Source organism: Lissotriton vulgaris, chromosome 2_1, assembly GCF_964263255.1.
Source record: "Lissotriton vulgaris chromosome 2_1, aLisVul1.2, whole genome shotgun sequence".
Classification (NCBI taxonomy): Eukaryota; Metazoa; Chordata; class Amphibia; order Caudata; family Salamandridae; genus Lissotriton; species Lissotriton vulgaris.
The window spans coordinates 1,707,114,742-1,707,131,486 of NC_141687.1; the positions used below are offsets into that span (position 1 = coordinate 1,707,114,742).

General features: G+C 44.6%; 1 protein-coding gene across 2 annotated transcripts in view; it reads left to right on the forward strand.

Moving 5' to 3' along the window:
- The window catches only part of PKP3 (plakophilin 3), a 166,376-nt gene extending 153,219 nt beyond the window's left edge, over positions 1–13,157 (forward strand). For both annotated transcript variants that reach the window (XM_086957694.1, XM_086957695.1), the window contains exons 12-14: positions 1,501–1,693; positions 2,808–2,895; positions 9,802–13,157. In XM_086957694.1, the coding sequence (XP_086813820.1) occupies positions 1,501–1,693; positions 2,808–2,895; positions 9,802–9,837 (317 nt within the window). In that variant the 3' untranslated portion in view covers positions 9,838–13,157. The remainder of the gene's footprint in view (positions 1–1,500; positions 1,694–2,807; positions 2,896–9,801) is intronic.
- Positions 13,158–16,745: the final 3,588 nt, after the last annotated feature.

Genomic DNA, 16,745 nt, shown 5'->3' on the forward strand with positions numbered 1-16,745 from the left:
CTTTACAACTTTTTGTGACCCTGGCGGTTACTGTCTGAATTCAAAACAAACTACGCCCTGAAATCCAGGGAACAAGAGGGAGATAGAGCACTATTTACCCTCCCTGTCTAATCTTATAATCACAAAAAACATGCAGCAATTTTTGTCATTTCAGTTACTTCCCAAATAACAGTGGTGGACTACTACCCAAATAGTGGGTACTCAAGTATCTGTGTCCTTAAGAGTAGACAGGACCTCGGAATGATATCAAATGATACAGAATTGTAAGGCAAGGTCTCACACGATAATCTCCGCGTCTTGCTTCGTCATTGGCCTGCCACAGTCAACAAAAATTCTTATAATGATGAATGAGCTCCCGGTTTTTCGGGAAGTACTTTTGTGAAGGAGAGGAATATGGGATCCTAAGTGAAGGTTAAAAATATCGGACTACTTCCAAGGTATTTTTCTTTATTGTAGGGGGCTCCGCAAGGTGATTAAAAATGAATGGTTGATGGGCAGGGGGTGTTTATGCCTCCCACATCACATGGGTCGACGTTTCAACCATACACAGCTCCCTGAAAAGAGTCCCTGACTTTAATCAGGACTAGGATCCCTTATAAAGTTTATTCTATATTCACACACTCTCCAGCACTCATACAATGAAAAAGCAACATACATTGTTTACGGCACAATTTGCCTCATTGAATGACCACATCAGTCTACGCACATCTGGCAAAAGGAAGGCAAATCAGTAGTGCAGCTGGACAGAGCAGCTTTTGCATTCTAAAGATGTGGGTATCAGGTAGTGATGGAAGATGAGATAACCCTCTTCGTACTACATGTCATTGCCACCTTCTCATTCCATCCTCAGACATTGCCTCATTCTAATTCCTGCAAGAGCCTCTGGTCAAGGCTGCCAGTGCAACACTCGAGACCTGTGTGTGGGGTCATTCCTGGTGCCTCCACTGTGCTGCCTCACTAGTGTGTGGATGTATAAGGTTGAATATTTGTGTATACTTAATGAGCTGTTGATAGCTGTTGTTGGAAATCAACACTGTACGCTGGTGAGGTGCTGCAGAGGAAGGTAGAAGTGCTAGGCAGAATGACCTCACTACACCTTTCAGAAGTGTACAGGTTGGTCCTACCTGTGTAAGATTCAATCTCTGTGTAGGGGTCCTCAACTGACCTTTCATGCCTCCTCCCTCATAAATTATATTTTTCACCAGTGAAGTGTACATAAAGCTGGAATGCATCCTCCCTTGGTTGAACGTGTTCCGTAAAGGAACCCCAATACTTTGGGACTGCCTTGTTATCTTCTTATCGAGTACACCCCCTGATACATGGTTGTGTGCCTTACTAGCAACTAAAGAGATTTGAATTATTTAATTTTGGAGGCACAGGATAAACTGTGGAATTCGTTCTACTAAATGTCAGTGTGATCGACTCTGCTGATTGTGACAGAGTGCATGAGTGGATTGTGAGGATCAGGTTCACCATACATTAACACCTCTTTCCTGATAGCAACCAAGGTGGTGAGCCATCTAGTGGAGAAGCTACCAGCAAGTAGCGGGGAGCGGCCTTTGCCTACCGATGTCTTGGTAAACATCATTGCTGTGCTGAACAATCTGACAGTGGAGAGTCCTATTGCTGTTCGTGACATCATCTACTTTGATGGGCTGAGGAAGCTCATGTACATCAAGAGCAAGAGGGACAGGTGAGTTGTCCGTTGTGGAGAAAAGGTAAACATGTGCAAGCTACTTACCTCAATACCAGAGGCCAAACATGAAAGGATTACTTTAGGACAGGCGCGTATGAGAGAGCTGATGTCACCTGAGGACAGGAGAAGGGGACATTTGGGACATAACATGAGAATGTGTTTGGAAGAGAGCTAGTTGTACCCGAGGAAAGGAGACTGAAAGAGATAGCCGGGTCTACCTGAAAACACATGAATGAGAGAGATGACCTTATCTGAGGGCAGGCGAGAGAGTAAATGGACCTGTACGTGGAGAAGTGTGGCTCACTGGTTAGAGCAGGCAGACCCTGAAGCAGAGGTCAGACCCGGGACCAGGGTTCAATTCCCGACGCAGCAGGGTCTTGAGCTCAAATGTCCATGGACTTGATAATTATCGATTCGGTGCCTGACCTAATCATGGGTTCACACTCTGCAACTCTGGGCATTAAGCTTGCTTAATCTCCACAACGGCCCCCCCACGGCGGGATGCCTGGCTTTCACCTTGGGGATGCCCTGTAGGGGCTATCTCACAGGGAAAAGCCAGGACGGGTTCCCAAGGCAAGCACGGAGATACCCCTTCGGGGGTCGATTCTGGCGCTATATAAGAAGCATAATAATAATAATACGTGAGAGAGGGTTGACCTTGCCTGATGATAGTTGTGTGAGAGAGTACTGACCCTATCTGAGGACTGTTGCGTCATGTGTAAGTAAGCCAGCTGCACCTGAGGACATGGGTGTCAGTCAGAGAGAAAAAAAGATCTCACCAAAGCCCAATGTATGAGAGAGCTGGTCTTCCATAAAGAAAGGAATGGAAGAAGAATGGGAATGTACTTCATTTATCAAACTCAGACAAGGCCGAAGGCCCGAATCCCTATCTTCTGGTTAGGGGGTAGATGACAGTTTGAGTTCATCATAAAAACCAGTAGAACTGAGACTGAGCCACAGGCCTGATTTTCCACTGATTTGGTGCTGGCCACTACCGCCTTTTAGGCTCCTCATCTCCCTGTGGCCCATTTCCCTCCACTCCATGGTTCTTTTGCCTCCTTTTACCCACAGGTATCTCACTATAGCTTTTCTCTTCTGCTTCCACCTGCAGCCCTGACAGCGAGAAGTCTGCACGCGCGGCCTCTAGCCTCCTAGCCAACATGTGGCAGTACAGCAAGCTACACCGGGACTTCAAGGCAGTAAGTAATACTCAGTGTGGACTACATCACCCCTCGCTGCACCTTCAGATGTATATCACCTGACATTATCCATTGAAGGTGCAAACCTTAATAGTGACTACCTCTCGACAGCTCAGAAAGCAACATCTCTTATCTGTCAATGGTTCTATAAAAGGTATCTCGGTATAAGCTTATCAGTTAGCCTCACCTGAGATACATCGCTGTCCCTAGTGGTCAGCAGCTCCATGTTTTCTGGCTGCGTGGTCTGTGAGTAGGCCTGAGGAGGTTCTTATTTGTCGTTACTTGTAAAAAAGATGTTAAAAGGTCATGCTGGCTGCACACGCATGTACATACACACATGCGCACACGCACAGCACCCCCAACATACACATATAGGAAAAAATGACCACGTTTAAAATGGGAGTGAGGCCTACATTGCGTGGTGGATAGAAGAAATTACAGAGAACATTTCAAAAGTACACATATAGTATCAAATACCATGAAACTTTAGCATTAACATGCTCTTTGGTATGAAGAAAGCTGCATCCTGGTGCTTTATAATACTCGAAAATGAATAAATACAAATCATGACCTTAGCGCATTTTACAGAAGGCATTAGTAAGTGTGTAATGCTGATACATTTTTACAACCAGAAGCAGTAAATACACCAGATTCTCTTTCTAGTGCAATCACCTTGTAATCTGCTGCACACAGTCTCTGGCTTTTCAATATCGGTCCCAAATTCTTCTGGTCTTTGTTAAATATGTTGTTTTTTTAGTATTCTTTTTCATTGCTGCCCTCTCCTTTTTCCTTTGCTACACCTTTCCTCAACCTCAAGATTTCACCTTTAGCAAGGCCTACCAGAAACGGGTGAGGGAGAACCTTCTTTCGTTCCATCTACATACTGCCGCTATGCAGATTAGACAAACATCACTGAGGACATACCCAGAGGCACTGGTGGCAGCACCCTTCCAACGAGTGGGTGAACCCAGGGATAAAGGATGCCAAAATGTTAATAGGTCTGTTTGTACCTGGCCAACCCATGGATCTCATCCATGTCACTTCTCGCCCTCCAAGTCGTATACCTTTGCAATGTACACCATTCCTGGCAACCTGCTTGGGATTCGCTCGTACGTGAACGTCCTGCTGGACAGAATTATCTTTAGTAGCTTGCATCCTTCCATGTTCAGCTGAAGTAGTGTGGATCGAATGGCTTAATTGCCATCAGATTTTGCGAATACGCACAGTGGAATTTTAACCATTCTGTGTATTGTACTGTTTTCAGTTGTTGTACAACATGGCAAATGTCTTCTAAAAGATAACTTAAATTGCAGAATTTTGTACCATAGCAACTTTTGTGCACAATCCCTTTAAATCTGCCATGTCACTCTTGGCAGGGTGCCTAGTGCCAATATGGGAAGGCTGCAGGTAGGCCTGTCCCATACACACCTGTTTCCTGCCCCATGCATGCGTTACGCCCTGCATGCCTGAGTCTGTCTACTGATTCAGAATGTATGGCAGGACTCGTCACACTGCTGTGGAGTCAGAGATTCCATTAGTGGTATACAAAAAGAAGAGACTTTCCCACAAGTGACACCGAGGCCTTGGGGGTCTCCAATGTTCCCTCGCCTGCAGGGACGAAAGACAATTGCTGATGGTCGCAAGGTACGTCAGTATCACCCTGTTATGTTATGTTATGTTATGTTATGTTATGTTAAAAGTGCTCTTTTATTGCGCACGGCTACTCCGAGGAGTGTCCCAGCGCTTTGGCAAAGAGCCTAAAGAATAGAGAGAAACATAGCACAACAGACATAAAAAGAAAGGAAGCAAAACCATTACTAAGTGAAAAGCCAGGTTTTAAGTCCTCTTCTAAAGGAGAGCAAGTCATCAGCTTTCCTGAGCAGAACAGGCAGGTCGTTCCAGCCTTGAGGCGCTAGAAATCGAAAGGAGCGTCCTCCGATTCTAGTCAGGCGGATAGGGGGAATCAAGGCTTTGGATAAAGACGCAGATCGTAGCGTCCTGCTAGGCACATAAAAAGCCAACGTTTCTGAAGATATTTGGGGCCTATCCGATGAAGGGACTTGAAGGCAAAAATAAGCGCCTTGAAAGCGATCCTTTTAGCGACTGGAAGCCAGTGCAATTTCTTTAACAGCTCTGTGGCTCCAGCTCTGCGCTGGAGGCCAAAAATGGCTCTAGCCGCAGAGTTCTGCACAATCTGCAGTCGGGCCAAAAGATATTTCGGCAGGCCAAGATAGAGAACGTTCGCGTAATCCAGACGCGAACCTATCAAGGCCTGCACAATAATATTTCTATGCTTCAGCGAGAGCAGTGGAAGAAATTTCCGCAGCATCTTCAAGAGGCCGAAGCATTTGCCAGTCAGTCCAATGATCTGGGGACCAAAGGTGAGGCCATCATCTACCACAACGCCTAAGTTTTTGGCTTTAGAAGAGGCAGCATCCAGTGGAAACATGTCTGAAGGCCACCAGGCCTTCCAGCCAGGATCAGGAGGACATCCAAAAAAAAGCAATTCCGATTGATAAGAATTGCATTTTAAGCCGTGACGCTGGAACCAGGCAAAGACAGCTCCCAAACAGTCACTAATCCGCGGACCGTCGAAGTCCTTGCCCTTATCAAATGTGAAGAGCAGCTGGGTGTCATCCGCATAGGTTATGATCTGGGCACCAAAAGATTCCGCAACCGCCGCAAGGGGGGCATGTAGATGTTAAAAAGCGCAGGGCTCTGAATAGAATCCTGCGGCACTCCCACCTCCAACGGCGGCATTTCAGCGGAAAACGGAGGTGCCCAGACCACTTGCCGGTGGCCGGTCAGAAATGACTTAAACCAATTCAACACCGTCCCTCGAAAACCGATCTCCTGGAGTCTTAAGAGGAGACCTTCGTGGGGGACGGTGTCGAAAGCCGCCGACAGATCCAGCATAACCAAAATGGCCTTCCCTCCAGTATCCAAAACCTCTCTGATGGCATCGGTGACCTCGAGAAGGGCGGACTCAGTGCTAAAATTCGTGCGAAAGCCCGATTGAGAGTCATGGAGAATGTTATTACTCTCAATAAAGTTGGAAATAGAGCTATGCACGTGCTTCTCTGAGTTCCTGAACCTGTAATCTGTGATTTAACCATAGGGAGCCCTGTAATATGAAATTCATGCAACAGTGCTGCACTCTTTGTGTTCTGTTGATACTGATTTTACATGTATAGGTCTTTCTCGTACTACAAAGCAGTGAATATCAGCAAATGCAACCGTAGAGGGTAGATGTAGCTAAGGCAGAGATGGTCATAGAAATACTGGTGGGAGCCATTAGTCTTAATGGATCATTTGGAAACTGATGGAGGATCCACCGATCTATCCGGTGAGGAGGGGGAAAGAGGTTATTGCCTCTTGAACCGTGTTGGAAGACCATCCACCCTATTCGGAGATCCATGCCTGGCTGGTAGGGATCTTTGTTCTATGAAGAGAGCCGCTGTGAATCCCATCACAGCACTGCATGTTTGCCGCATTGCATGGGGGACACAGGCAGGAAACATCAGTGACATCAATAGGGCAGTGTGGCAGTCAATGTGATCGGGCGGCCATTTGGTGGATGGGCTGCCCGGTCACAGTTTACATTAGTAGAAACAGCAGAGGCTGTGCTGATTTAAAAACAGTGCTTCCACTGGCTCTGATTAGAGTTCAGACGGGAGCTTAAGTCTTGCGTCTTCTAGGTTCACTATATCAGTCACCGATTAGGACCCTCTCAGCTTCTTCGGCTTTCAGAATCTACGAAAGCCCCCCTCCATTCCTAGAGACTGTACAGAAGCCTGAGTTGTTTTTTCTCTTTCCCTAGTATTCCACCAAAAACCATTCCATATGGACAGTACGAGCGCCAACCTAGCTAGGTTTTGACTCTAAATATACACCAGCACATACAGGTGTTCATGAATATGACTTTTTAGAAACAGTCAAACAGAAAGCAGTGACTTACACTGTTAAAGAATGCTGCTCAGTCGCACAATATTTATGTCTTTATTGGTATTTACATGGCGTGAACTTAGCTACGAAGCAGTGGAGCAATGTATATTACGTGAGGGGTTCAGAGACAATCTTAAATCATGTACACTGTGTATGGATTACACAAAGCTATTTTACACACATTACATTTCACATTTTTAGGCACAGGGAGATTAAGTGATCTGCTCAGAATCACATGCTGTTGAGTCAAGCGCTGAGGCCTGGATTCAAGCCTGTATCCCCCGGCTCTAATGGCGCACCTGTAGTCACTAGGCCACATCTCCTCCCTGATGCAGTCATCATCATTTTCAGTGGGTGCTCTGACATTACTGACCAGTGAAGCAAGATTTGCCTCTGTATCGTGTCATAAGAAATATGAGTTGGTAGGGGTAATCTATGTAGTTTTCTTTGAGTAAGTGTGAGATTTGATTTGTAATGATTTGTGGCATCAGACAAAGAAGATAACGTCAAAGAAGGGTCGGAATTTGTAGAGGATTGATAGGTAGAGAGTTTTGTTTTAGGAGAGGTATGAATACGATTGCTTATGAAGTGGCCTCTTCCCTGCAGAGAAAATCTATCTTGTGATATAGTCTGGGGTTTCAGTGCAGCTGTGCAATCTCAGTGTTTCTGCAAGCCTTAAGGCGATTTTCCAGTTAGTGTGCACTGGCAAAAGGAAGGGCAGAGTCTAGCTAGTCTGACAGTTCTTCTGGAAGCTCACTTACTGGTTCTGCACCAATCGGGGTGTGCCAAAGAGTGACTAAAGTGAAAATGTTCAAGTGTTTTCTATCAAATTATGTTTGGGAATTTGAAGGAGATGCTTGACAAGCTAGACCCACGGGACAGAGATATTTCCATATCCATGGGAGGGCTACATGGGTGATCATTTCCCTGAAATCCTTGACGAGAGGTACCCATCAGGTAGGTCACTGGTCCCACATGGGCCCAAGGGGTTTAAAATGGCAGCACAGCAAAGATTGAGCTTGTGGCGGACTTTTCACCCCAAATCTCTAGATCCTAAAGAGCCCAAAGCAAAGTTGGAGATGGTGAGGAGGCTGTAGGTCCTAGAACCACTGACCTCCTGCAAGCAGTAAAGGATAACTGATGACTAGTCACTACTAAATGACTACCAACCTGTATGGGTGAGAGAGGGAACAGGTGGCATTTAAATCTCAGATCCAGGCAGCACAAAGCCATGTGTCAACCACAGTGCCACATGCACTGTATCATAGGCGTGCCATTTCCATTTAGTGAACTTATGACAGACACAGGAGAGTCAAAAGGACCGCAATCAGTGGCTTCAGGGAAGGGTGGTAGAGGGTAGGGGCGCTTGAGGTGGTTTGGTGGAGGAGGAGGACCTTTTGTTTAAAGGAGCCGATGACTCCTTAGCCTAGGTTTGGGAGAGGTGTTGTGTGAGGATGTAGGTGCAAGTTTCCACATCTCTTTGACTAGCACATGCTCATCAGTGGCCTCGTTACATATAGTTTCGCAGCCAGATAGCTGTGTGTTACTAATTTTTTTGTGGGTAAGAAAGATTTTCTTTATTTACTTGTTGCTTCAATGCAGATGTATCACTTTTGCTTATTTTATTGTCCTCATTGAAAATACCCCTATTGCCGATGTGTAGTATCAAATAGACATTTCTAGTATTACCTCATAGGGCAGGCCTTTAGTTTATGGATTTCATGTATGTTGAACATTTGTTGTGTACTTCAACGGTATGTAACATTCTGTTTAGTTACCCTGATTTGCGCTTTTCCATTGTAGACGAAATGATCTTTTCTGGGGAGTCTTTTTCTATGAACTATGAATAAAAGCAACTGGCCTAATATTTCCATCCAAAACTCGTAGTCTATTTTGGATGCAGTATCCCCAGTACCTAATGTGAGTGTGAGTAGGTGGTTGCCGGTGGGGAGGAGGAGAAACACGGAAAAAAACATCACAAAAGGAAAAAGCAGGCCACAAAAGGGAAAAGCAGGAACCTACAAGAGTGAGATAAAGGGGCTAAGACTGTGTGGTAGTGAAATAAAGTGGCCTGGGGTAGATTCAAGACTAAACAGCATTAGTATTCGGTGTGCTGACTAGCTGTGGGCATCTTACCAGAGCTTTGGGCACCACCGGCACTCAAAATGTAACAAATTAAGCACTGATGACCTGATTTACAAATGTGAACTTACACTTCTGTGTAAGGTTATGATTGCTAATCACAAAGGTATTTTACAAGTGGTATTTTAACAACTGCAGAGTCTCAGCACATAAAAAGATAGGACTGTCCTATCTTTTTGTGTGCAGAGAATCCTCAGTCGTAAAGTTACTGGTAGTAAAATACTTTTGTGAATAGCACGCAATCGTAAACTAACACAATAGTGTAAGTTTACCTTTGTGAATCAGGCTCTGGATATCCCTGACAGAGATTTCTTACTGGTAAATAACGTTTACACGACTCGTAAATCAGAACGGTGTAACACCACCTTTTTTCTATCACATTTACTGTTTTTCTAGCATTACATTAGTCCTGTTAGAATAATTTTGAAACATTATGTGATCCACTGTTTCAGAATATATTTGGTCAATATGACGTGTGAAAAAAGGCAGCAAGTTGTGCCCACGTTCTCATTATACTTAACGTGTTTTATATATGTTTTAAAATCAACAGAGTGGAAGAATGAATTAGCCAATTATAATTTCATGGTTTTAGAGCTGTTTGATCACACATAGGTTGTCAAAGTATTTTATTATCCTTTAAGACGTGTAGACGCGACCACAACACTTTATGGGTTGAAGTGCCGAGAGGCATGCTTGTGTTCAGTGTGGTATACAAGTATGCTCACCTCAAGACAACTCACGATAGGACCTGTTATGCATTCTGTGTGGTAGCCAGTTTGAGATCTTCCTATTAAGCTTCTGACATCTTCTCTCTTGCAGAAAGGCTACCGTAAAGACGATTTCCTGAATTCGTGAGGCACTAACGCAGCATTTCAGCCAACAGGGGCATCAGATTCTTCGTGGATTTCCCGTACAATTATTTTTTATCCCACCCACTTGAACTTGGAGATTCTTGGATGTGCTCCATTCACTTCAATTTAATGCTAGCATGAGCACCTTGGCCCGCCTGACCATGGTCGCATCCAAATGCCTGTCTTCAATGGCCCCGTTGTCTCACAGCTCACGTTTGAATACAGGTGTCTGAGTAACTGCCAAGCTGTGGGATGACTTTGTGACATTTGTATTACACCTGAACTGCAACCCACTGTTCGTGAAATGGGTGTGACCTAACGCACTCTCTCATACAATTCCCTGGTGGAATATGGATCCTACCACATGACAGAAAATGGACTGTGCTCTAAGATAGTGGTACTAGGGACAGGAGAGAGACTAGTCATGGAAACATTAGCCCCTCTGAAAGCCCACCCTTGGCTGTCGAACTTTGAACTGTTCCTATGCAATCCCCACAACATACAACTGACGCTTTCTTATGAACTCTTCTCTTGCACGCGTGGACAGATGTGGCACTTGGGGAGAAATATGTTGCTTTTTTGATGTGTGGTATGGGAGAGGGTTTGGAATTGGTCCAATTTATTGTGTATAAAACTGTATGTCTGTGGCAAAAACTTTTCTGGGGCTTGCACCATCCATGTTTTTGATGGTTTTTTATTCGGGTGAGTAAACCCACTTGCTTACAGCACCTTCAATATAAAAATAGTAACAACAAGCATACTTCAAATCCTCGTCCACACCTTTCGTCCCTATCTGTCGGTGTGTCCTGTTAACTTGCATAGAATGGTGTTCATTTGTAAAAAAGAGTTTCAATATGATAGCGAGTAAAAAATTGAGACAATTCATCTGATTTTATGCAGAAGCAAACAGTCTGTTCCTCATGTTCATTCAGACACCACACTAAAATCCTATGTCGCCCTTTATCACGGATTTTGCTCACCAAAGATCAAACAGTACGAATGCACATGCACTAGCAATTACAGTGATGAGTAGTAGGCACTTTGTAAAATGCAGTACATACAATTCAGGGAGATTGTCCTTTCAAAAGTGCTGGAGCGAGGGATGCCGCCTTACAAAATGCTGTATGGTAAATGTTTACTGAGAAGTACTCAATGTAAAAAGTGTTTTTTTCCAAAGTTTATTTGAGGAGTAACTATTTTGCAAGCATTTATGTATGTTTTCATTGTGGAATAACCACCTAAAGTGCCGGTCTGCATATTTTCGGTGAAAAACACTGGATGTAAATTTTCATTGAAGAATGAAACTTGGAAAATGCGCGTGATAGCATTTTAAGGGATGAGTGCTACTTGACAGACTTTTTTCATATATTTTTGCGTACCTCGGTCCTGGGGTGATACTTTGTGCTAAACTCATACATTGATAAAGAGAGTGAATAACTGTGGAGTCCATTTAATTTTCATTTACCTATGAAGAGTGGCTCCTTAAAGTTGCTGATACCCTAACGTTTTAAGTAAGGCCACGTTAAAGATGTCAACCGGTACTGTTGGCCAGTGTAGCAGATGCCAACAATCGACTGGTCCAAGGTGTGACAAGAGCAATTTGTGGGATGCTTCAGGCGCTGGAATGGAGGACTTCCACAGTACAAACCGTTGCTGGTATGTACAGTCAAAACAGAGGAGCAAAAATAATATTTAGAAATATCTTTAAGAGATAGTAAATCACACTGCTTAAATTAGAGACCTTGTCCTGCCGTCGCCCTCCACGGCGTGGTCATTCGATTGCAATCTATGTACTCATCTGCATCTTACCCAATACAGGACTAACTCAGGGACAATACTGGTAAGCCAACCAAACCTTGGACTCTGCTTCAAATCAGGGTGTAGTCTTTGTCAGCAACACTAAGATGCCTGCCCACCACCCACTCTAGGGAAAGTCAAAGTCTGCTTGTTCGAACTTTATCCTGAGGACTCGTGGGTTGTAATAATAGGAGCGGTTGATGAATTAATTTGTGGGTGTGTTTGCTGTACAATAAAACAGAGAATGGTTTCAGACCAACCTGTTCTCTGTATGTAAAGGCACATGGAAATGACTGCTTTCGTTCAGGCTTCGCCCACACTAGTTTGCCAGTGTAGGATCTTGTTTGGAAGGTTTTAATGAACAATCATAATACTACTGTGTTGTCCGAGAAGCTATCAATTGCCCACTTTTCTTCGACACATTTCAGAAACCGTGAGGTGTGTCATCTTGTCTTGAATAGCGTGTACACTTTAATTTAGTATAGCAAAGCCAAACTGTGTCAGTCAAACTACTGCACCGTTCTGTTGTGCAGGTGTAGAGGAGTCCCATTTTTTCACTGCCACCATTTTCTATTGTGCTCTTGAGTCCTTTGATCTGCATTTCGTATGTGGCTAGCAGAATTGTTAGTGTCCTAGAACTGGGCAGACAGTTGTACAATGGCGGCCGAGGCTCAAACACAACAGGAGGCACAAATCACTTATATTGTGATGTGTTTAGTGCAAGTGTGATCAATGGATCAACCCATTCAAAGAAGGGAGGGCACAAAGGTAGCCCTTAATTGATGAATACATGTATGAACATATCCATATTGCTATAGGTTGTGGTCTCCCGGGACAGATCACAGGGATGTCCTTGGATTAGACAGAATAGCACTAGGTCCATTTCTGCAGTTTCTGGACAGTCCCCTGGGGAGTGCATATAATTCACCTTTCCTGAAGCAAGTGGGCAACACGTTTGGATCACCATTTAGGGCTACTTACTCTAGGGGCTCGCTTACCCCAGGTGTCTTTCTGTGGTCTGGGCTGCACTGACTGCACTGAGAATGGCATCTGCTCGTTTCACCCACCAAGAATTTCTTCCTTGGGATCCCCTATAATCCGGTTAGATAGTTTATTTTGCAGTGCATGCTGAGTGACTGAAACCTCCATGGTTATCCACAGGCCCAGGTATTATTGACTGTGCTTTCCGCCTGCCCTTTGGTATGCTTGTATACAAAGCATTGGGATGGCATGCCAAAAGACAGCCTGTGTGTGTTAGGCTAGAAGGTAGCCTTTTTGGGGCTCCCATAAGGCAGAATCAGGCAGTACCTCCGAGAGGAGCTGCATCTAAGGCACATTTCCCTGATCCTGGAGTGAGATCTAGAGTTAAGTAGAATGGAATGTGTGGATGAATGTCTAGGTAGTATGATTTGGGCCTTTCCAGAGATTCTAAGAAGAAGCAGCCTCTGAAAGTGATCTTTTCCACTGATTATAGATAATAGTCATAACACCTTGTATATCCCTGTAATAAACTGCTGTGGTGCTCAATGGATGAGTGAATCGGGTGCTTATTGCGTGTGTTAAGAATCTTTGTATTCTAAAGCAAAGTGGAGCCATTGTATGGATATTGCATACCCCTAAACCAAAGTGGAGCCATTGTATGGATATTGCATACCCCTAAACCAAAGTGGAGCCATTGTATGGATATTGCATACCCCGCAGGTACGCATACTAGGGTCGATACTGACTACACCTAAGCTCCATACTATAAAAATTCCACTTCTCGGCAGTTTCTGCTGTTCACAAACACAGGCTGTGCCACTTCGTTTCTGCTTTCTGCCCCTCGTGAAAATAGTTTCCTAGGAGCCTCCCAAAATATGAACATATTTTTACGTTTTGAATTAACTTACTCCTTTGTGGATAAGGGTGTTTTATTTAGCAGGTTTAGGGATTATTGCTAATATAAAACAAACATCCAGTAAAAAGTAACATAATTTACAAAATATGCTCTGAAAATTTCTACAGCCCTAAACGTGTTACAAAAGTAAGTCAAGCAAAACAAATAGTCAACTACTGGTACTGCAACACACTCCCATGCAAAAGAAATGGAGGGGCTTATTTATAAGCCTCTTGCGCCTCCGGTGCGTCACTTTTTGTGACGCTCCGATGAATAAAAGTGCCTGCTCCATATTTACCAGGCAGCACAAAGCCACTTTTTTTGGCTTAATGCTGCTTTGTCAATATTGTTCCATTTAACAGTTTTCTGCTTTAAAGGGCATTAAAAGGGTTTTGCTGTGGGCATTCCCAGCAAAATCCACGACTTTTTGAATATGCCCCAGATTTATGAGAAATCATAACTCTGAGGCAGTGGCAAAAACGTATGGCTCAAGGCACAATGAGGAGAAATATCTTTATTTCTCCTTTTTTTCCTTTTTCTATGTGTGCTGCACACATAGAAAGTGGAAAAAAGCCTCTTGTGATTGTTTTTGTGCAGAAAGGTTTTCCTTCCTGCACAAAACAAAGCATCCCTGCAACGCGGGCACACATGCGTAAAGGTGCCTGTGTTGGCGCACTGCACCTCTTTGTGCGCTGGAGAAAAAGTAGAGGAATGCACAATATTTGATAGATACGGCGTATTCCTGGCCTTTTCTTTTGCCTGTGGCGCTGCGCTACCGTACAAACTCATAAATGAGGCCCTGAGTCTTTTTTATATGTGACACTGTGGCAGTCACACCACTGTGTAGTTATAGATAGGTCATAGTTTCAGCATTCTTTGTTTTGCTAACAACTTTGGCGCTGTTCGATAAATCTTCACAAAACTGTCCCAAAAAAGTTAATTCACCTTAGCTCCATCTCTGAAAGTTTCCGGGTGGTCTGTCAAGCAGGGGGAAGAAAAAGGGGGTATGGGAGCAATGCATCATTTTCCCATAGAAATTTTGAGGAGTGATACAGAAACAGTGGTTGAACAGACATACACCAAATTTTGCAGAATGTTAGAACTTTACTCAGAAAGCTTGCTTTTCATTATTTGGAGTAAATCCGTCCAAATCCTTTCAAGAAATTTGCATTTAATAAGGTGCTCAGGGTGGTCATGAAGGAGCTAAATCTTCAGTGAAATCTTGAAGATATCCTGCAGTACCGTAATTAAAAAAAAATATATGATCCGATTGGTTGATATGTTTTTTTGTTCATGTCGGCCTTTTCAGTCCTGCAGGACTGGTACCATTACCGTGGGACCAAGTGATCTGACTGGCTGGCTGTAACATAAAGAAAATCTTGCAGCCCCCATTAAACAACTCTGGGACTTGGTCCCTGTGTCCTGAGTTTACAAAAAACTATGAAAAAAGGAAGCACATGGTACTCCCATGGGTCCCAGCGCTGCTCAAGAGTAGTCGTTTGCAGTCACGGCCAGCATGACTCACGGGTGGGCATTCGCGCGGGAAGGGTGGGGGGGTTAATTTACATTTAAAAAATGTTAAAACATAAAACAACCTTTGCCTCCGGTCCTGCTTCGCGACTCCTATTCTCTGCTCAGACTGCTCCTCACAGGAAGCAGGCAGCTTCCCTCTCCTCCCCTAACCCAATCACAGTGCTGCAATGGCAGTGTTGTGATTGGCTGGGAGGCCGACCCCACAGGCGTCTATTGGAATGCGTTTTCTTCATGCAGGCTGCATGCAGCCTACATGGAGAAAACGGAGAGTGTGCATGACTGGTTTGGTCGGCCCTGGGGCTGTTGTGGGCAAGCCAATCCTCCCCTGCCTGGATCAGGAGCATCCACCCGCCCACCCGCCCCCAACGAAACCCTGCCTTCTGCTTTTTCAAAGTGCGAGAAGCAGAAACATAAAATGGTATTAATACCATTTTATGTTTCTGCCTCCCGCACTGCGAGAAAGCAGTGGGGTGACGCTCTTCCTCCTACGTGGAGGAGCCGCCCCTGGTCCTTTGGGACTTCTGTGAGACCCAGCTCAGCCCCGCTTGTAGTCTCGAGTGACTACCATGGGAGCCATGGTATTGAAGACCATGCAAACTTCAACATCTGAAGCTTGCACGGTAATGCTTCAGTACCAATTAGCGCAACAAAACCCACAAAAACCAAACAAGGAAAATATTTGGTTTTGGGATGGTGATCTGTGGGGGTTAGGCCTCCCAGGAGGGGTGGGGGTGTTGCATAAAGCTGTGTACAGCAGGAGGCTGGGTAGAGGGTGTAGCCATGTGGTTGGCTTTCTGCGGAGGGGATGCACACTGTAAAAAGCTATGCACAGTATGGGAGTTTGGTGAACACGATCAAAAAACGCCAAAAATACACTGAAAAAACAAAGCTTAAAGAGACATTATAGTTAGGTACGGTAACACGATCTTACCTTATATTAAAAAAAAGTAGAAATTCACTGAAAAAACAAAGGCTAATGTGACATTATAGTTAGGTGTAGTAATAATATAAAACTAATGTTTAAAAAAAACACACGGAAATTCACCTACTAAAATTTATTGAGCTAACTATAACTTGCACCCCACCATACACTGCATATATTCTCACATATTACATCATTCATGACATGTTAAATGACATTGATAACCTCACTCCCTTGCCTAGCAGGGAAGTTGTTTCCGCCCATGCCTTTCTTCATTCCCAGAGGTTTGGACCTGCTGTTTAGGGCTTAGACAGATATCAACCCGGGCTGCTTACCCCGGTGTTCGGCTCGGAGCACTTTGGAGATCGGTTACCCTTGGAGCGATGGGCTGCTAGCTGGAGTTACGTCTGTCAGCCTTGGGGTGCCCTTATGGTGGCTGTGTTCACTCATGGGGAAGTGATGATTGCGCCAGAACCAATGGTCTTGACCGCGCCGGCTGATCCTGGGTGAAAAGACAAGATGGCATTGCTTGTGGTGTGAGGAAGCCTAGCAGTAACAGAATCTGTCTGGCAGCGTCACAGGAACGGAGGTGCTTGTATATGCGGAGACCCACCACTCCTGCCTCCTAGTGAGTCTGGCCAAAATACTTGAATGGCACTCCCCCGTGACGGCGCTGGCAGATAGAAGGGGCCGAGCGTGGCCGCAAAATGCCCCAAAATGTCGGCGCAGCATCAGTGGCAGAAGGGCTGATGCAGTAAGGAGTAGCAGGTGGACAACACTGCAT